At 39.1% G+C, this 23,049-nt stretch overlaps 1 protein-coding gene across 10 annotated transcripts in view; it reads left to right on the forward strand.

Annotated features, from left to right (window-relative positions):
- LOC123875723 (transient receptor potential cation channel trpm) overlaps nt 1–23,049 on the forward strand; it is a 244,813-nt gene that overhangs the window by 12,336 nt on the left and 209,428 nt on the right. For 9 of the 10 annotated variants that reach the window (XM_045921722.1, XM_045921719.1, XM_045921723.1 and 6 more), the window contains exon 2: nt 17,657–17,731. The exons of the other annotated variant lie outside the window; for it this stretch is intronic. In XM_045921722.1, coding sequence (XP_045777678.1) covers nt 17,657–17,731 — 75 coding nt within the window. The remainder of the gene's footprint in view (nt 1–17,656; nt 17,732–23,049) is intronic. 10 annotated transcript variants of the gene reach the window in all.

A 23,049-nucleotide genomic window follows, 5' to 3' on the forward strand; every position in this document is an offset into this window, starting at 1 on the left:
CTGAAATAATAATAATCAAGGGGATGTGAGAGATCTGTGTATCAGTTAGTTCAATTCCCAGTGTATTGATCGCACTAGTTTCAAGGGTTATTTGTCGCATACAAGTAAACCTCCCTCAAACGCTCTCCGTATTTGAATACCTCTCGTCTAGTTTCTAGGTTAATAAACAAAGGAATTACTAGTACTATTTGTCAACGATTAATAGGAACAATTTGGCAACAATTGTTACGTATATTCTAGCAAGATGTGTTTGCTATTAACTCCAGTTGGTAGCGTTCGCGCGTTCATGTTAGGGCGTTAGTGCACTTATTCGTATTCGATTCTACTGACCTTTATACAAAATGTACGTACGCTTGTGCACTAATTTGGTTCGCATTTATACGTATCCATCAAAATACGAATCAAATGGGTACACACTTCGAAGCGTATTTTTACGAAAACGAATCGAATATGAATGGGTGCACAACCACCCTTAAGATAAAATATTTGGATATTATTCTCTCTTAATATCATGATCATCATCATCATCATCAATCGATAGACATTCACTGCTGGACATAGGCTGCTGCAGGGACTTCCACACGCCACGGTCTCGCGCCGCCTAAATCCAGCGGCTCCCTACGACTCGTATAATATTATGTCGTCTTTTCATCTAGTGGGGGGGGGGTCTTGCGCCGCCTGAATCCAGCGGCTCCCTACGACTCGTATAATATTATGTCGTCTTTTCATCTAGTGGGGGGGGGGTCTTGCGCCGCCTGAATCCAGCGGCTCCCTACGACTCGTATAATATTGGTAAATCTCAATAGATGGCGCCACCTACTTCAAAAATTGTATTAATTGCTTAACAGAAGACGTGGGTATTCCTCACCCATTCTATCCTATATATCCTTTCCTTTCCCACTCATGGACTTCAAGCATACGCAAGTGTAATGCGCTAAGCTGAGAGTCAGTGCAATATAATCCATCGTGTCCGCTGCAAGTGTGCAACATAATCTATTGCTGGCGTGAGACACTACTTTTCGTGCAATAATTATACCTCGTGCGCGCCGCCATTGTGAAGTTATACATACCGCTCATCGAAAACTGTCTACGCCCAACACGACACGGAGTGCAACAGCGATTTACAAATATACCCTGGCCAGGGATGGTGAAAGTGTGGTGACGAGAAAGCTGCAGTTCGGAACAGACCTTTGAACCATTCCAGCCACGTAAGTCCAAATTTACCTAACCACTCCCTGGAGGACACACCCATTTTTCTCCTTCGTCGAATGCTACGTTTTTATGGGGCAATTAACCGCTAATACAGTCCATTAAAATCAAAAATAATTTTGACCGCACGTTTTCAAGTATGGTGGCATAAGGCCCCCTTTAATTTTTATTTTGGAGCTACCATATTTTATGGTCCATTCTCGAACCGGATTTCAGAATCTTTTAATCGGATTTATGGGCTTATCCATCCGATTTCATAATAAAATTGACTCGACTCTTTAATTTAATCAAATTATAGTAATATAATTTTTAGTACCGCCTACCTACGTCGAGTCAATAAGTTTGAATTATTTCAAGTAGCATTCACGATTTATGGATACCTAATGTTGCATTGTGTCGTAATATTGCAGAATTATTAGATTATAAGTACGGCCTACGATATACCTACGTAATTCTATCGTTTGATATTCTAGGTTAGAAGTAATAAAGTATTTTTTATAAAATTTCATATTTACCCGCATGCTTTATTATTTCGGTATAAGATTTAACCATAATATAATTCCGCAAACCTGGGAAATAAAACGTATAGATCTACTTATAGGTACGTAGTAGTTAACATTTAAGTTGTCGTTACTTATAAGACGCGAATAAGGTAGGTACCTACATAAGTTCCGCTGTCGATTTTATGAATAGACTAATGTAGGTACGAGCCATTGCGCGCAGAGTAGGTATTCAACCAGCATTGTGATTATTGTTGCACTCAAATACGCGTTCCGTAAATAATATTTTTACGTTTGCAACGCAATAATTTAACCGCTCGCCTAAATATAGGAGTTGTGTGTTTTCACAGTATAACCAACGCATTTTATAGTATATAATTACCGCTAAACTATATTGGTTACATAATATCGATATTTTTTAATTGACATATTTAACCAACATAGTTAAATACCATATTAAGTTGTGTTCGGTTTATTTAGGTACTTTGAGTTTTAAAAATGACTACAAAGGGTGATTCAGATTTACCGCGTACACATGACGAATGTCAAATGTTAATATTAGAATCGAAACGCGATGCGATGTTTGCTCGGATGCAACGAATCTACGATGCCGCCTTGCAAGTAGAAATTGATTCTAGTAAACTACCTAATCTTTTATGCCAGTCAGGTAACCTAGACACTTTACGAAAGGAATTCGAGCAAACACTAGATTCATATAACGCTATACAGTTAAAATTGAATCCTAAAAATCCTATTAATTATCAATCATGGATGTCATTCGAGGAATTATTTTGTTATGTCAAACAAGTCTTAGCGACTAACAGCAATAAAGAATCTGAATCTAACATGGCGTCTTTGTCAAAGTTCCCTAAATTAAAATCGCATCTTCCGCCTATTGATCTTATTTCATTTAATGGTGATTTAACTAAATGGCCGTTGTTTTATCAGCAGTTTAAAAGTATGATTCATGATAACCCGAATTTAAATAATAGTGAAAGGGTATTTTACCTAGTCGGAAAATTAACTGATAGGGCTGCCGCAGTTTGTTCAGGGTTGCCAGCAACAGCTGAAAATTATAATATCATCTGGGATGCCTTAATACAGAAGTACGACGACCCCCGCTCGCTCGCTTCCGCTTATTTAAATCAAGTGTTGCAATTTAAGCCACTTGCTAATAATAATGATACCGCACTAGATAATTTCATAAACACTTTTGATTCATCGGTAGAAGCACTTAAACAGTTAAAAATTGATTTGACTGATTTTATATTTCTTCATTTGGCTACGCTTAAATTAGATGAAGATACCGTTAAAATGTTTGAGCTTATTAATCGTAAGAAACAAATTCCAACGTATAAAAGTCTTATAGATTTTGTGAAGGAACAGAGCAAGGTGCTGTCTAGAGGGAGCAATATTAATGCACAGTTGCAAAATAAAGCTCGCTCTAAACACATACCCACACCTGTCACGAGGTCTACTAAGTCTACTAAGTCTTTTGTCAATACGGAAAGCGCTCGTAGCTCTCATGAAAATCATAAGTGTGTCGTCTGTAAAAATGAAAAGCATGACCACTTATACAAGTGCGCTGAGTTTATGAAATTAACTCCTAGGCAAAGGTACGAAATTGTTAAAAATAATTCATACTGTACAAACTGCTTAAGTACCTCGCATAAATATTCCGCTTGTAGCAGCACTAAAAACTGCTCAAATTGCTTTCCGCTTAAACGTCACCATTCAAGTTTGTGTTTCGCTAAATCTAGTAAATCAAACTGTAGTGTCGTTGTCAATGCGCCAACGTCACATATCTGTCCGCACCTTTATAATTGCACACTGTCGCAATCCGCTAATTCGGATGATATGTCTCGCACTGTGCCGAGCAATCACTCTGAAAATAATGTAATTCAACCCGCTCATGCGTCAGCTCCGACGTCCTGTCCGACGTCCGTTTTGACGTCCGCTCGGACGTCCGCTTATACGTCCGCTAATCAACCCGCTCATACGTTTGCGCATACGTCCGCTTATACGTCCGCTAGTTCTCCCGCAAAAATTAATGTATCAGAATCGTCCAATGATTCATCCGCTAACATTGCCGCTTCTTTATGTACTATATCTCGTGAACATCACGACCGCACCGCTACAACCGCCTTATTGGGCACCGCTAAAATTAAAGTACTAGATAAGTACAATCGCTCTCACTTTGTGCGTTGTCTCATTGACCCCGGCTCACAAAGTGATTATATTTCTATGACTTGCTGCAAGAGATTATCATTACCTGTTCACCCGCAAAGCCGCTTCTCTGAAGTTCAGGGAATCGGTGGCACTTCTCAAAAGATACTTGGGATTTCCGACTTTAAATTCAAATCTCGTTTTGATGATACTAAAGAATATTACATACGCCCGCTTGTGGTCGAGCAGATTACGTCACAGCTGCCCGATGCGCGTGTAGACGTAGCAGCTATGAAGTCTTTAATACGAAATATACCTCTCGCAGACGATGAATTCTCGGAACCAGGAACTATTGATGTGTTGTTGGGAGTAAATCGCTATTGTGAAATCTTACTTTTCAATAAACTGACAGGTGGTGATAATTCGCCTTCCGCCGTTGAAACCACGCTAGGTTATATAATTCTGGGTGACGCACCAGTCGTCCCTCAGCTCCCGCATACCGCTGCTTTTTGTGCATTTGCTCGCGAACCGCTTCATAAAAATAATAATTTAGAAAACCTTCCGATATTGACAGAACCTGAAATAGGATTCTTGAACATTGCTCCGCCAGATTGCAAAAATATTAACACCGCAACAATTAATCTTAACTCTGACGATAGTTTCGCTGTTGACATTCTCTCTAAGGACACCACTGCAAAGACAATCAATACGTGTATCGCAGGTGAAGAGAATGATTTGATGCTTGATATGAAAATTTCCAAATCTGACTTACGCTTAAGGGACAGTGAAGCTATTCAGAAGGGTTCGGAGAAGGATTCTATTTCAGAGGTTCCCCCTGAGAAAGGTACCGCGTCTGGGTTTAAATTGTCACATAACTCTGTCATATCTAATGATGTTATGTCGACCACTCTCTTCAGAACTCTTCGTTCATATTGTAACCTGCACGCTGAGATTCTTAATACTTTGTTCAATGTTAGGTTTTGTAGAATCGCTTTCTTTGAAACCGTGAGGCAAATGTACATATATTTCGAAATAAATTCCCCGCACCGCAAACATCAAATAATCTTATATAGATTTGATAGTGATGACCCGCCTTGTAAACATACATTTAACCGCGTCACTTTCGAATTGCGCTCCTCTCCCTTTTTGGCTCTTTGCACTCTGCGCGAAGTTGCTAAGAAGGAGAGAGAGAGATGGCCTCTTGCCGCTGCAATTTTCGAAAGGGACATCTGTATTGGTCACCTTGCTTCCGCTGCTTCTTCCACTGAGGAAGCAGTTGCGATAGCAAACGAGCCAATCCAGATGTTCAAGTCTGGAGGATTTGATCTAGTCAATCGGACTAGCAACCCCTCTGAACTGATACAATATACACCGCAGTCTGAAAGTATATCTTTTGCAGATGAGCATGCTTTCAAGCTTCTAGATATACATTGGTTTTCCGCTTCTGATAATTTTGTTTTTAAAGTTTCGCAACCGCCTACATCTTGTATGAAAAGAGCTATACTCTCAGCTACCGCACGTCTGTATGATGATTTAGGCCTTGTAGGTCCAGTCATTTTATTCGCTAAATTAATCATAAAAGAGTTATGGCTTCTGAATATGGGATGGGATGATTCTCCACCACAACACATTGTTGACCAAAATGAAATTGTTTCGCTTACTCGTCTAGTAAATTCGGTCTACGCTACAATATCCTCTCGCGTAAAAATAAAGAAAGTCCTCGCATTCTCAGATTCAGAAGTCGCCCTCTGCTGGGCACTCTCGTCACCGCACAAATTTAATACTTATGTAGCTAACCGCATTTCTGAAAATCATACGCATTTGTCGCCACTTAAGGTGAATTTTTGTCATAACGTAGAGGTTCAAAATCCTGCTGACTGTGTATTTGGTGGTCTTATGCCCACACAGTCCTCAGGATACGCACTTCGGTTGGAGGATCCTTCATTGATTTCTGTACCTTCAGAAGAATGGCTTCTAGCCAAGCGCTCACCTCATGATAATTCATACTTACCTGACGATGAATTTCCTTTTCAAAGGTTTCCACTCGCTAAGAGCTCTGTTTTTATTAAAGGTTTAATTACTAACACCTCTCAAGATTTTGAACATAATTCATATATTGATTTGAGTAAAAGAATTTTAGTTCGAATTATTTATCTAAAAACCGCTACATTTGTGCTAGTTCTTTTAAAAGGCTACCTAAATGCGAGATTATATTCGCTATTATTAAATAGGTTTCTATTATTGTACGCTATAATTCAGTCCTTCTGGAAACATTTAAAATTTAAGCATTTGTACTCATTGCGAGTTCACATAAAGTTCAAAATCACTTCGCATCCAGTTAAGGAAAGAGTTGTAGTTTTCTTTATTGTTGAAAACGCACCACCCCTCCAGTGGCCAATTGGAATTATTATCAAAGTGATGCCTGGCCGAGACGGAGTGGTTCGTGTCGCGCAAGTTAGAACTAAGTCTGGAACTTACGACAGGCCTATAGTTAAGCTTTGTCCGTTGCCAACTCAGTAGTTTTAATTTATATTTAAGTTGTAGTTTACTTAGTCTTAAGTTATCTGCAATATTACGCACCCTTGCAATATGGGTTTAATTTATAAGTTTAACGCTACTTTATATCCTTTTTACTTAATAATTTGATGAAGCAGAGCCTTCATGCTGAGGGGCGTGGTAAATCTCAATAGATGGCGCCACCTACTTCAAAAATTGTATTAATTGCTTAACAGAAGACGTGGGTATTCCTCACCCATTCTATCCTATATATCCTTTCCTTTCCCACTCATGGACTTCAAGCATACGCAAGTGTAATGCGCTAAGCTGAGAGTCAGTGCAATATAATCCATCGTGTCCGCTGCAAGTGTGCAACATAATCTATTGCTGGCGTGAGACACTACTTTTCGTGCAATAATTATACCTCGTGCGCGCCGCCATTGTGAAGTTATACATACCGCTCATCGAAAACTGTCTACGCCCAACACGACACGGAGTGCAACAGCGATTTACAAATATACCCTGGCCAGGGATGGTGAAAGTGTGGTGACGAGAAAGCTGCAGTTCGGAACAGACCTTTGAACCATTCCAGCCACGTAAGTCCAAATTTACCTAACCACTCCCTGGAGGACACACCCATTTTTCTCCTTCGTCGAATGCTACGTTTTTATGGGGCAATTAACCGCTAATACAGTCCATTAAAATCAAAAATAATTTTGACCGCACGTTTTCAAGTATGGTGGCATAAGGCCCCCTTTAATTTTTATTTTGGAGCTACCAAATATTATGTCGTCTTTTCATCTAGTGGGGGGGGGGGGGTCTTGCGCCGCCTGAATCCAGCGGCTCCCTACGACTCGTATAATATTATGTCGTCTTTTCATCTAGTGGGGGGGGGGGGTCTTGCGCCGCCTGAATCCAGCGGCTCCCTACGACTCGTATAATATTATGTCGTCTTTTCATCTAGTGGGGGGGGGGGGGGTCTTGCGCCGCCTGAATCCAGCGGCTCCCTACGACTCGTATAATATTATGTCGTCTTTTCATCTAGTGGGGGGGGGTCTTGCGCCGCCTGAATCCAGCGGCTCCCTACGACTCGTATAATATTATGTCGTCTTTTCATCTAGTGGGGGGGGGGGTCTTGCGCCGCCTGAATCCAGCGGCTCCCTACGACTCGTATAATATTATGTCGTGTTTTCATCTAGTGGGGGGTCTTCCAACGCTTCGCATTCCAGTGCGAGGTCGCCATTCTAGCACCCTGGAAAGTTGGGACCCCAAAGTCTATCATTTGTCGAACTATGTGCTTTGGCCACTGCCACTTACTTTTATTTAGGTAAGATCCATTGTGACATCTGTAGATATGACCATAGATAATTTATTTGACATGACATGATCAATCCATTGCCGGCCCACTACCGAGTACGGGTCTCTTCGAGTGAGGAGGGTTTAGGCCTTAGTCTGCCACGCTGCTGGCCCGATGTGGATTGGCAACTGGAAAGTTAGAGGTGCGTGCCCGGGATCGAACCCCCGACTTCCAATTAGGAGCCGAACGTTCTAACCAACAGGCTATCGCACTTGTACCTAGTAAATTATCTCTGACATGAATAACTACGGAACCTACCTTATCTGAGTTCTAACATGCACTTGGCCGGTTTTTTCTTTAGGTAGGTGTAAGGGTCAGCAATAGTGTTTGTGTAGTGAACAAATTAGTTTAATGCCAAGTTCAGAGGCATGTTGCCAATGAATTTGAACTTGGCAGGATTTTGTTGTACTGCATCAATCCATCATCGTCTTTACTCTTCATAATGATCAACCCCTCATCGGCTCACTACTGAGCACGCAGTAGTCTATGTCCAACTCAAGGACGCAAGCTGGATCTGTATCAAATGGATGATACCCGCATCTTTATCCACGTGGATTTATGTTTTAAAATCCTCGATTTTCCGAGATAAAAAGTAGCTTATATGCTTTCCATCAGGGATGCAAGTTATCTCTCTGTACTAAACGGCCGTAAAAGCTAGCAGACAGATAGAAAGTTTATAATATAAGTATGGATTACAAATGCGAAAGTGTGTCTGTTTGTCTGTTACCTTTTTACGGTTCAACTGTACCGACGCAGATAACCAACCTCGGGTACTTTTTATCCCGGAAAATCAATGAGTTTCCATGGAATTCCAGGCAGACGAAGTCGCGAGCGCTAGCCAGTAGTGTAGGTATTGACTATTGACATACTAGATCCACTTACTACTCATATACACTAGTATCATAATGACATCTGATTCAACTTAGTTATTAGATCTATATTGTTATCAAATGTAAGGGCATTCGTGTGCAAACCACAGACACATGTTAGATAGGTAACCTAGTTAGTTTTCGCTCTACATACCCACCATTACCTATTACATAACATATTATGTATATACACATAATAATATTATGTGGTCTATCTATATTCAATATCGATCTATATTTATAATAAAACTGTAACTGATTTCTGTACCTGCATTAATTACATATATTTTGAAAATTTTAATCGGAGGAAACGTAATTTATCGATATAGACCCCAAAACAATTTTTTTAGAATTTTTGTCTGTCTGTCTGTCTGTGCCCACATCACGCAAAACTACTGAACGGATTTAAATGAAAGGTACAGTACCCATTCCGGTTTAACATATAGTCTACATTTACATTACATTATATAGACTAGCGCTTGGCTGCAATCAGACCTGCTAGCAAGTGATGATGCAGCCTAAGATGGAGCGCGCTTGCCAAGAAGTTGCCTATTCACTCTTGACTTGTAGGTACTCATATTATAGGTGGAAGGGAAAACTGACGCCGGAAGGGCGTTCCATATCCTAGCGGTTCGAATTAGGAAAGAGGAAGCAAATCGTTTCGTACGTGTTCGAGGAATTTCGACTACGTACGGATGCAGACCTTGACGATGGTAGAAAGGTGAAGGAGGAACCAGGTCAAAGTTCTAGTAAACGGTCTGCAAGTGACACATTACTAGAGTGAACTGATGTGTTCAGAAAAGCTAACCTAGATATTTTTCAACACTCCGCTTCGTTATTTAAAAACAAAATTAAAAACCACCTAATGAGTTTTTAAATATTCCATAGTAAGTCTAATATAAAATATTTAAAGATTCATTTTGAAATTGTAGGGTGCTATTTTTAGTCTTTTTGTAGTTTTTATTGTTAGTTTTAAAAATTGTTGTACTTTTGGCTTTAATTTAACTATTATAGATTTTATGCAAAGAATGTCTTAGGTTAAGTTTTACTATTTAGAAGTTTTAGATTAAGCATGTTGAGTTAGCCTGTAAGTGAGTATACATTGATAGTCCTAAGTTTATATAAGTCGTCATAATTACTTTTCTTTGTATACCGTTGGCTTCCTATTAAATAAAATAAAATAAAATAAACTTCATTACTGATTTCATAATCTGACACCGAGTTTGTTTTCACTTACGGAATACAGGTTTTGTTTATATGGTTGGAGTAAGGGATGCGTACATACAGGGCTGTTGGTTTAGGTTAATGTGTATGAACAGGTGTTTTTTAGCATCCGTGCGTTGAAATGAAAGTGTAGTGGAACTTCGAAAATGGATTGGAGACATGTCTTAGATCGTCATCTATCAATTTTCAAAATATCCAATACACTTTCCAAGAAGCGAGTTTTGATAAGTAGTAAATAGTTGTAGGTAAATAATATTGTACTTAATAAGTAATGAGTACATACATACACCATTCATGATTAACCCAGTTCCGCCCCACTACTGAGTACGGGTCTCCTCTCAAAATGAGAAGGGTTTAGGTTATAGTCGGCGACGCTGGCCCAATGCGGATTGGCAGACTTCACACACCTTTGAGAACATGGAGAACTCTCAGGCATGCAGGTTTCCTTACGATGTTTTCCTTCACCGTTAAAGCAAGTGATATTTGATTGCTTAAAACGCACATAACTGAAAAGTTAGTGGTGCGTGCCCGGGATCGAACTCCCGACCTCCGATTAGGAGGCGGACGTTCTAACCACTAGGCTATCACAGCTATACTAGGCTCTCACAGCTATATGTACAATGTACATACACCATTGTTGCCTAGTAATTGTAGTAAATTCACCGTGAAATACCACAACAAAGCTGCTCAAGGCAGGAAAACGTTCGTGAATTTGTCACATTAACATAACTGAAGCTTTTTAATAGCGGACGAAATGTGCATAAAATACGCTTTTAAAAAAAATATTTTATAACTATTTTCACTGAGTATGTTAAAAATATTAGCCCTCTAACAAAAAAAAAATGTAATTATATAATTTTCACTCTTTACAACTTTTTAAGAAAATTCGTATGAAAATGATAAAAACTCATACCAATAATGAATTCTTCATCCAAGAAAAAGTCATTGAAATAAAATAAAAATACTGATTTACAAACAATTTATAATAATTAGTCATTAGCATTACTAAACAGTGAAAGTATAGTCAAATGATCCATAAAAAATGCAATGCACGTGATTTTCACGCCACTTTAAATGCCTCGTGTTTCTGATAAATATTAATTACTGCTCGTATGTGACGAATCTGGGCTCATTTGGTTCTAGGACTTGTACCTACTAAGATAATGTGATTTTTGAAGTCGGTTTTATTTTTCTTTTAAAAAAATTTTATTTCACAATTTTTAGTGGCCCCACTGTACTATAATATGTTATGCCCAGTTAAAATCCTACTGTTCACTAACTATTACACTGATCGCGAGCAATTTGCTCTTATACATTGAGGAGGTTTGTCCTCCATCTCCGAAGATATTCATCAGATCTTCACCAAATTTATATGGGACCACCTGCACAGTATACCCTTTCAAACAAAAAAAAATCCAAATCGGTCCAGGCGTCTTTGAGTAGTCGGGGAACATACATTAAAAAAAAAATTCAGACAACAGAACCTCCTCCTTTTTTGGAAGTCGGTTTAAAAAGGTTGTCGAGTGGCACAGCCACTCGAAAATCTGCCAAGTGAGTCGGAATATGAACTCGTTCATGATCGATATACTTATTGCATTCCTACAATGGCGATGTTTACAAAATATATGACGCCCTGACCAAGATTTTGTGATGTAAGTACTCGAACCTTTAAAGTTCCACGTGTGCAAAGCCATGGGCTGAACACTAGTAAATTAGCAAACCTGTAAAATAATAGTTTACTAGAAAGTCATTGTTTACTAGAGAATGCCCGCGACTTCGTTCGCGTGGATTTCTGTTTTTAAAGATCCCATGGGAACTATTTGATTTATCGGGATAAAAAGTAGCTTATGTCAATTGCAGGGACGCAAGCTACCTCGATTCCAAATTTCATGCAAATCGGTAGAGGGATGGGTATTTAGGAATCCCGTGGGAACTCTTTGATTTTCCGGGATAAAAAGTAGCCTATGCCCACCCCCGGGATATAAACTAACTCTGTACTTACCAAACGTCAAAATCGGTTAAACTGTTGGGCCGTGAAAAGGTAACAGACAGACAGACAGACAGACACACTTTCGCATTTATAATATTTGTATGGATTTGCTCATGAAAATTACAAAGGTAAATGTGTGTTTGTTTGCACATCGCAGTGTCACATTTAGACTCATAACTACTAAACCGATTTTGGTGGTTTTTTTTTACAATTTTATAGGACATCAAATTAAACGCTGACCTGAAAGTATGACTTCACAAGGGTATCAGGGTTGTGGGCATGCCAATCGTGCCCACAACGGTGGATCCGTGCTTGGTCATAGTTGTCAACCAATAGATGTCCATTGCTAAATATAGTCTCTTGTAGGGACTTTCACACGCCAGTCTTGTACCACTTGAAGCCAGCGGCTCCGTGTCTCGTTTGATGTCGTCTTTCCACGCCTAGCAACAACCGGATCCCTAAAAATGGTAGGTACCTACCAAATGGATTCATAAACACATATACATATATCTTCTATATCGTGGGGAAAAAACCGGCCAAGTGCGAGTCAGACTCACGCACTGAGGGTTCCGTACTCGGGTATTTTTCCAACATATTGCACGATAAATCAAAAACTATTATGCATAAAAATAAATAAAAATCTGTTTTAGAAAGTACAGGTTAAGCCCTTTCATACCCCACTTGGTATAGTAATCTTACTTTGAAAATTGAAACACATTTTAATTTTTTTTTTTAAATGATGTTACATCATACAAATTCGCGGGTTTCGGATTTATTCCTGTATTTGTGCTATTTAGACCTACTTACCTACCAAATTTCATGATTCTAGGACTACGGGAAGTACCCTATAGGTTTCTTGACAGACACGCCGGACGGACGGACGGACGGACAAACAGACAGACAGACAGAGAGACAACAAAGTGATCCTATAAGGGTTCCATTTTTCCTTTTGAGGTACGGAACCCTAAAAATTACGATTTACGTAATGTAGATTTTTCCCCACGATTCTATTATCGTTGATCGTATGATTCGAATGGATGAGCGAGGTTAAACCAGCAGTAGGATGCATCTGTGACAAGTGATACGATTGCAACTGCATTTACATACAATAAGAATGCTAAGCGGCTGCAATATTGGCACAAAGAGATTCACAGTTTTGATGCAACCGTATAATGTGTTGATGTTATCTGTCTCGATTGTAGTGATGTGTCATCCTACTTAACAGGGCTCTCTACGTCACTCGCTTCATACAATCGTAGTTCCAATTTCATTTGAATATTAAGCAACCCAAGTCCATGAAATTTTGCAGACATATTCTAGAAACTAATATCTGTGTCTGTGGTGTTTTAGATTTTTCTAAAAATATGTAGTTTTAAAATTACAGGGGCTCAAAGATTTGTATGTAAATTTTTAAGACCGTGTAACTTTGAAACCGAATATTTTAACAGAAATCGGGTAAACCACAGACATAGGTATTAGTTTCTAGAATATGTCTGCAAAATTTCATGGACTTTGGTTGCTTAGTTTCAAATGAAATTGGAACTACGTTTGTATGAAACGAGTGACGGAGAGACCCCTCTTAATATTATAAACGCGAAAGTTTGTATGTATGGATGGATGGATGTATGGATGTTTGTTACTCTTTCACGCAAAAACTACCGGACAGATTGAGTTGAAATTTGGAATGGAGATAGATTATACCCTGGATTAACACATAGGCAACATTTATCCCGGAAAATCAATGAGTTTCCACGGGATTTTTAAAAATCTATATCCACGGGTAATGATACATACTTTAGCATTATTACGGTGAGCGTTACTTCGAGACTTGATAATGATGATGATGATGATTGATCTGCGTTACTTTGATGTCATCAACCAGTAGACGTCCACTGCTACTTACAGGTCTCTTGTAAGGACTTTCACATGGCCACGGTCTTGCGCTGCCTGAATTCAACGATTTTCTGTGACTCGTTTGATGTTTGTCCTTAGGCGGGGGTCTGCTAACGCTGGATTCTCCGGTGCGAGGTCGCCATCTTAGCATCTTGGGAACCCAACTTTATTGGTTCTTCACTCTGTGCCCCGCTCATTGCTACTTCAGTTTCCCAACCCGTTCTACTATTTTGGTTACTTTGATTTTGCTATACGGAGCTCCGCATTACTGATTTGATCATTTTTAAAAGATTATTACTAGCCATGCTTATAATCCCACTTCCCCTCCAACTAAGTGTAAAACTTGTGCTAGGAGTAGGTACGACAATAGTGCAACGGGTGGAGTTTGATCCGCCGATCTTTCGGAATTCAGTCTGCCCTCAACCGTTGAGGTATTGAGGCTGTAAAGAGAAACTCTGATCATAGCTCTCTCATTCGCCCGCTAAGAAACTGAACATAATACGAATAATTTTGAAGCAAATACCTAAAGTCATAAACCGGTATTAACCAAATGATGTATTCTCATCACATAAGCAGTAGATTACTGTGACCATTAATTAGCTTCCAAGTCCGACCTACGAAATTGATTTAATGACATTATGAGTAGTGGCCATGTATAATTCAATGCTAATTATACAATATCACGACTTCATACTGTTATCTACGTGTTGTCTCTGAACCAGGGCCTGGCCCTATGAGCTAATTGCTAATTAGGTTAGGTGACGGGAAAGAGCACTCAAAGATTGATAAGTACAAAATTGAAAATCCCCGACACAAAAAACTCTATAAGAAAACTAGAAAAGAGCTGATAACTTTCAAACGGCTGAACCGATTTTCTTCGATTATAGCTAAGAACACTCTCGATTGGCTCACCTTTCAAACAAAAAAAAACTAAATTAAAATCGGTTCATTCGTTTAGGAGCTACGATGCCACAGACAGATACACAGATACACACGTCAAACTTATAACACCCCTCTTTTTGGGCCGGGGGTTAAAAAAAACGACTTCAAAAGTCAATACAAACTAAAAAAATATTTCTTGTTTATACACGTGTATATGTATGTTGAAGTCGGGCAATCGTCACACTTACTTTTTGCATGAGTAGGTATATCGGTGATATGACCTTGATGTTTTTACCCATTAATACAAGTGTAAATTAAAAATTTACAACACCCCCGACGATCCAAAGTATTTGAGTTTTCCAAAACATCATTTTCAAATAAATAATTATGTATTTAGGACGTTGCCATCTTGACAGCTTGACATTTGTCTATTGACATAATATTAAGAACCTAACGGTTATCTAACCTTCTTTTCTACAAGAAAACTAGAAAAGAGCTGATAACTCTTAAACGGCTGAACCAATTTTTTTAGATTATAGCTAAGAACACTCTCGATCAAGCCACCTTTCAAACAAAAAAAACTAAATTAAAATCGGTTCATTCGTTTAGGCGCTACGATGCCACAGACAGATACACAGATACACAGATACACAGATACACAGACACACAGATACACAGATACACACGTCAAACTTATAACACCCCTCTTTTTGGGTCGGGGGTTAAAAATGGTCCAGTCTACAGAAGTTTTCACTTCAATTAGCGTGTCTTGAACTTTTTACCTATCTCAAAATCACTCGTCGCGTCTAAAGAAGTCTTGACTTCAATAAAATCCGCAAATGCCGCGAGAGGTAACTTAATAGGTACCTACCTTATCAATAAGTCGTCAGTGAACAGGTGCAAGCGCTCGAGCCAAGCCGCCTTTATATTGTTTATGTTAACAGCCGATAGCATGCTATAAACAATGCTGTGGGTGGTCACCATCTATATATACATATAATATAATAAAATTGTAGAAAAGCGGTGTCTGTACAATGGAAATATATAAAAAAAAAGTAGCAGGGGTTGTTATTATATCGATGCCGAACCCGAAATTGTAATTAATTTTTTTTGTCTGTTTGTCTGTGTGTTTGTGCACGCTAATATCAGAAACGGCTTATTCGATTTAGATACGGTTTTCACTAATATATTGTAGTAAGCTTCACTTAACATTTAGTGTTTATTTCATGTCAATCGGTTCATAAATAAAAAAGTTATGTCAATTTAAAGGATCACGGCGAACATTCACCATTCCACGCGAACGAAGTCGCGGGCACAGCTAGTATTTAAATATGATACTGAACTTAACTCGGCTTTTAATCGAAAAACTTTGGGTTCACACAAAGCGATAATTATACTATAGACATTGCTCGATTTTGATAATGCCTTTGATACTTATTCTATTCGCTATCTAGTGAGTTCTGTTAACATAATATTATTATATTCTGGGTTAGTGATGGTTTTATAAGAGCGTAGCGGTTTTATAAGCTTGTTTTAGTACTATTAAGTATCGGTGGTATAGTCAAGACTCGTTTTCTGACCGGTCTGCCGTCGTCAGGGTTGGCGTCCCGCAAGGAGGCATGTCACGTCCTCCTTTATTTATCCTCACAATTTTACTACATTTCTGTTGTAGATGACAGAAATAAAATACATAATATCAGGTAATGGTCAGTAAAAAAAAGCTGTGACAGCCTAGTGGTTGGAACGTCCGCCTCCAAATCGGAGGTCGGGGGTTCGAGCACACATCACTAACTTTTCAGTTATGTGCGTTATCACTTGCTTTAACGGTGAAGGAAAACATCGTGAGGAAACCTGCATGCCTGAGAGTTCTCCATGTTCTCAAAAGTGTGTGAAGTCTGCCAATCCGCATTGGGCCAGCGCGGCAGACTATGGCCTAAACCCTTCTCATTCTGAGAGGAGACCCGTACTCAGTAGTGGGGCGGAAATGGGTTGATCATGATCATGATGAATGGTCAGTAATCAATTATTACAGCAGCACTTTTCTGACTGAAATTAGAGTAACTTCCTCAGTGTGGACGAAGTGTTTCCTTAGGTGGCAAATCATGATACGTTTATGCGTTTATGCTTTACAGCATAATAATCGAGTATGTACATCGGAGTCTTGTCACACCACTCAAGGGCTAACTTAAAATTAAAAATTTATAACACCCCCGACAAGTGAAGGTTACAGTAACTAGAAAAGAGCTGATAACTTTCAAACGGCTGAACTGATTTTTTTGGATTATAGCTAAGAACACTTTCGATCAAGCCACCTTTCAAACAAAAAGAACTAAATTAAAATCGGTTCATTAGTTTAGGAGCTACGATGCCACAGACAGATACACAGATACACACGTCAAACTTATAACACCCCTCTTTTTGGGTCGGGGGCTAAAAATCAATTTGTTTATTTGCCTCTTATCACTGTAATATTTGGTGTACCGATATGACACAGGTGTGGTAAATCATAGGTGAATCTCTGCACTTTTCCGGTCGTAACTAGTCGACGTTGATAAAGTCACGATAACAGCTTTAATCCCAGGGTGCGATAGATTTTCCGGCATAAATATTTAATTTTGTTTGTGTACCCAATAAATAGTAGAGAACTCCTGTTTGTGGAAATGTACTGAATGTGTTTTTTTATAGTACGTAAGCACGGAAAGTTTTATAAAATAAATTAGAGACTTCCACATAATATTATATCTAGGTACTCATGAGCGTTGAACTTTTATTTAAAACCTGGTCCAGTTTGGATATTAAATTTTATCTCTAGAAAAAAACTTTTATGAGTTATTTTAGAATGTTTACTTATTAAATGCAAAATTAAATGATAACTTAGGTCTTAAATTAACAAAGAGAGAAACTTGGGAGAAATGAAGAATGTGCCGTGAATTTTCTACAAATCTTCCGAAATTCTAGCTGGCGTTTCTCAATCGGCAGAATCTGCTTTTCAAGCCAAGTAGCAGACTCTATATTAAAATATTCTTGATTTTATGTTTAATTTATATTTTGTTGCATTTATTTTTAACAGAGGGTGGAAAGTGGACTGAAGAAAGTGGGCCTGGCGATGCTGTCCCTGTCTTTGCCGCTCGATGATAAACATAAAGTCAGTAGCTCGTGTGAGGGATGCTTCTTGTGTGTGTGTGTGTGTGTGTGTGTGTGTGTGTGTGTGTGTGTGTGTGTGTGTGTGTGTGTGTGTGTGTGTGTGTATGTGTGTATGTGCGTGCGCGCGCGTGTGTGTGTGTGTGTGTGTGTGTGTGTGTGTGTGTGTGTGTGAGCCTTTCCTCAACGTCCCCTATTCTCAATGCTTGCCTTCTCCATGAGTGCGTCTACTGCGTCCTCTGCTCAGGTTCAGAAGGACGAACATACCCCTCCCGCTAGGTCATAATATTAGGCTAGCAAACAATATCCCATGAAGAAAGATTGCTAACCATGTTACCGGGGTACTCCGGCACAGGCACTGCTTTTCCCTCCGGACGTATCCGAGAGGGACTCGCAACACTCAGACACATGGGGAGGTTACCTGGCTGGCACCCCGGTGGCCGCTTGATTTATTCCTTTTTTTCATGCGGAATTCCTCATGGATACCACCGCACCGACATAACGTCGACATAGAGTCCGACATAACGTCTGTGCCTCTCCGAGGTATGGACATTATGTCGGATTCTTACCGACTAAACCCCACGGTGTTCCACGCATCGCCTGGTGGCTGGGCTATACGAGGCCAAACACATTCACGCAACCCAGCCAGCGGCGCCTGCTGAGAACCCTCCTCAGGGGACCAATATGGTCCCCTGAGGACGTCTACACACCGTCTGAGGCGCACCACGAAGACCAAGGCGCGCCTTCCGACTCGAAGACTGGTTTCTTTTCGGACGATAGACTCCGCTTGATTTGTCCCTGGTTTAACTCGGAATAATATTCAGTTTCTGTTATTGTACACCATAACGCAAAAATCGTATTCAGCTTTTTGTTTCACACGTGTGATTAATTTTTGTGATCAAATCGCGATTATTTTTGCTGTGATCATGTTTGCTGTGTGTTTTGTTTTGATTTTTATTGACTAACTAAACATTTGCTGATTCCGGCTTTAGGCGTGTGAGTTGTTTGTTTTATTGCCATCGTATTAATACCTATTTCTCATTTTATTTGGTTCAATTTCGTATAGTTGATTTTATTGGACATATTATTTATTGCTGTTTTTATAACTCTACGTTTGTTGTTTTTGTTCAGTTTAAATTTACTGAAATTCACATTTTTTGTAATTTATTTATTTTCATGAAATTGTTTGACTTTTGAGTAGGTTGTTACTTGCTAGGTCCTGCAGAATCGTCCCATCATCACTAATCTATAGCCAGCCAATTACTGAGTACGGGGCCTCCTCGCAGAATCAGAAAGGCTAAGGCTATAGGCAACCACGTTGGCCAGGCGTGAATTGGCAGACTTCACACACCTTTGAGGACGTTATGAAAATCTTAGATATGGAGATTTTCCCACGATGTTTTCCTTGACCGTTAAAAGCAAAACTTTTGCAATCTAAACTGAGTTTTTTACGCCGCTTACTAAGCCTTATCTAGAAATTAAACTATTCAAAATAATCTACTATTTAGTTTTAAAATGTTTTAAGAAAAGATAATGAAAATAGATTATTTTGAGCATTGCAACCTTAATATCACTTAACCTACATTTTAGTGAAAATCATTTTAAAATTTAAATGCAGTGACGGCATTTTTCTTAGTTAGTGTTCGCGTTCTCATATAACTATATACTCAGGTAACTAAAATTTGCATATCGCATCATGCATTTTACACCTCACTTGATGTAGCTACCTTTAAACTTTTATGAGAGTGCACTGCAGATGTCGTAAATATATTATTTTTAAAGGCCTTTTGGTCTACCTTTTTTAATACAACGAGCAATGTGGCAACAGGCGTGGCACATAGTTCGAGGAGCCGATACACGTCGCGTTGGGGTTCCCAAGTCCCAACTGCTCACACCACCGGAAAGATTAGTATTGGCAGACACCATTAGGTGGACAGACGACAAACGAATCGTAGGGAATTCATACAGTGGAAGACCGTAGCGTGTGGTATGGGAAATTTGTCCAGCTGTGGATATCCATTAGCAAGAAATTCAGCAGAAGCAGCTCGAGGCAGATGCAGGGAAAAATCATGAGATGAGAGTGAAAGCGAGCCAGCGAGAGAGAGAGAGAAAGCAAGCGAGAGGGAGAGAGAAAGAGAAAGAGAGAGAGAGAGAATTAATATCAAAACTGTTTAAACGCGTGTTTGTTGGTTTATCCTTTTTTTTACGCAGCAACAAAAAATCGAGGTGATTTTTAGTGTTCCGTACCCGAAGATACCATCGGGACACTATTACTAAGTCTACCGTTGTCCATCCATCCCTCTGCCCGTCAGTGGATTGCAGTTTTCACAGAATGTGTTTTTCTATTGCCGCTTTTTATTATTTGTTGTTATAACAAAGTAAAGTTGCAAGATAGACGGTATGATTTAAAAAAAATGTGTTATTTCTTGTATGATGGTATGGGAACCTTCGTGTGTGAGTCCAACTCGCACCTGGCACGTTTTTTGCATTGATATTCCTAGTCAGAGTTGAACGGACAGTGACATAGCTATTTTTATCCTAGAAAAAAAGGATCCCTCCGGGATAACTTAAATCCACGCGGATGTAGTAGCGGCCAAAAGTTATTAAATTCATAAAATACTAAAATGGTTTCTTTAAGCCACTTTTATTTATTGTATTATATTCTCTGTACAATGCATTAGAGAAAAGCTTGTACATTTATGTTTAGTATCAAAAGATGCTTTCAAGAGCACTTTCTTGATGTAAATAAGTTAAATTGCTGTGAAATAGCGTCTTTTATTCGATTAATTTGAAGCAATTACGGGTAGTTGCTCCGTGTACCGTCTGGTCCTTTGAACCGGATAAATCGTTGTATAACGGGTCATCGTCTTTGGATCTATCCATCCATTCATCTATCAGGTTGTATGCGTCCACTGCTGGACATAAGCTTTTTCAAAATATCGCCTTCAAATGTTTTTGAACTGGAAATAAACTCTTAGCTTTCTATCATAGGGTAAAGTTTGATGAATTTTCTTCACCTAGTACCTAGTAATATTAAGGATGGATTCCAAGGAATCCAGCATCCTCTCAATCCATAACTGGGCCACTACTAAGTACAGGCCTCATCTCAGAATAAAAAGGGTTTAGGCTATAATCCACCACGCTGGCTAATGCAGATTGACAGACTTCAAATACCTTTGAGAACATTGTGGAGACATTTCAGGCGTGCAGGTTTCCTCACATAATTCGAAAGGGCGATAGACGTTGGGGTCCCAAGGTGGAATGGCGACCACGCATCGGAAAGCGCAGCGTTGATAGACCCCCACTAGGTGGATGGACATCAGGCAAGTCGCAGTGAGCCGCTGAATTCAGGCGGCGCAAAACCGTTGCGTTTGAAATTCCCTACAAGAGACCTTTCCAGCAGTGGACATAGGTCTCTTGTAGGGTCTCATAGGGGTGGTGATGATGACGATGTTTTCCAAGCAAGTGATATTTAATTTCTTTAAACGCATGTTACTTTGTATGCCCGGGATCTCACATTCTCACCTATAATGGCACTAGATCTTCATATGATGTGACAAATATGACACCTTACACAATACCACGTAGGTACCTCTGATTTGCGTTCAATTTATCCATATATTTGTAATTATTAAGACGACAATGGGATGAAATATATCTATTAAGAACTTTGTAAATCGTCAGTTATTTACTATGTATCGACAGATTAATTTTGCATCAGAATTCAAGGCCAATCCTTTGAATGTAAGTACTTATTGGAAACGAATGTCATTGTATGCCCACTACCTACCTCGTTTAGCCATCCGTAATAATCATTATTATACTTAGTTATATAAGTACCTATAAAAGACAAATTGACTGACAAACATACCAACATACCTACAACTCAAACTGCTAGATCTGGAAACTTAAGATTTTGCGTACCTTCCTATCGTCGTAACCTATTAATAACGCCATAACATAAACTGAAAACTGAATACTGAGAACTTAATACTGAATACCGAAAAATGAATACTGAATATTGAATACTGAATCCTGAAAGCTGAATACTGAAAACAAAACACTGAATACTAAAAACTGAAAATGAAGATAAAGAAGCTAGAGCAAAAACAAAAACTAAGATAAAAACTACTATTAACCCGGAATTAATTAAATAAGTATTCAATTAAATAATAATTAATTAAACTACTATAATTATCAGCTACCTGCATTGTACTGTTTAAATCTGTTTAGTGGTTTTCGCGTGATGCGCGTACAGACAGACAGACAAACATTCCAAAAAAATATATTTTGGGGTCTATATCTCAGATTAAAATTTTCAAAATATATTAAATGAACAGAAATCGTCCAGTTACAGTTTTATTATAAGTACGATAGATATAAATATATAGCTAATAAAAATAATAATATTCATTGTATTTCAAAGATAATATTGTCATCAATTTCGAATCATGATTCTAATCTAGATGGGAAATGCCATATTGATTTTGGTTGTGATGGTTTTAGTGAGGTTTTAGTCTAATTAGTGCCTAGCCTCGTCGTTTGACGCTTTTAATAAAATATCAGATAAAGTCTTAAACACACATACCGCGTGACGTAGCGTGTCTTTTTGCGTCTCCTTTTTTAGTAAGATACAAGTTAGCCCTTGACTGCAATCTCACCTAGTGGTAAGTGATGATGCAGTCTAAGATGGAAGCGGGCTAACCTAGAATGGATATGGCAGTTTTCGTTAAACCCATACACCTTTGCTTTCTACACTGCTTCGCATCGGAACGCTAAATCGCTTGGCGGCACGGCTTTGTCGGTAGGGTGGTAACTAGTCACGACCGAAGCCTCCCACCAGACCCGACCAGAAATTTAGAAATTATAAAATTCCAAACCCCTGCCGGCAATCGAACCCGGGACCTCCCACTAATAAGACCACAACGCTTACCATTGCGTTAGGGAGGCCGTCCCAGAACTGATAGCACAGCAGTATAAGGAGACAGAGTAGTCCAACGCTTTTGGTCTCGTGGCAAATGTCCCGGCATATGTCGACTATGGATATCCTGAGACGCTCGTTACCAGTTACCGCACTATTGCTGTCTAGACAGCTCCGTTGAACCTCTGGTAGGTAATAACTAATAAGAAACATACCATCCTTACCCTGTGGTTGTAATATAGATGGTTACATTAGCGTTTTCCCCAGCTCACTCCAGTGTGTTCGCTTGAACCAGTGGGTCAGTCAGTAGCAACAAGGAAGAAATGGTTTTTGAAAAAAAAAAAAAAAAAACTGTTAAGTTTTCTGCTGGTATTTTCTCAAAAGGATCGTATTTCGGATTG

Source organism: Maniola jurtina, chromosome 20 (assembly GCF_905333055.1).
Source record: "Maniola jurtina chromosome 20, ilManJurt1.1, whole genome shotgun sequence".
NCBI classification, from domain to species: Eukaryota; Metazoa; Arthropoda; class Insecta; order Lepidoptera; family Nymphalidae; genus Maniola; species Maniola jurtina.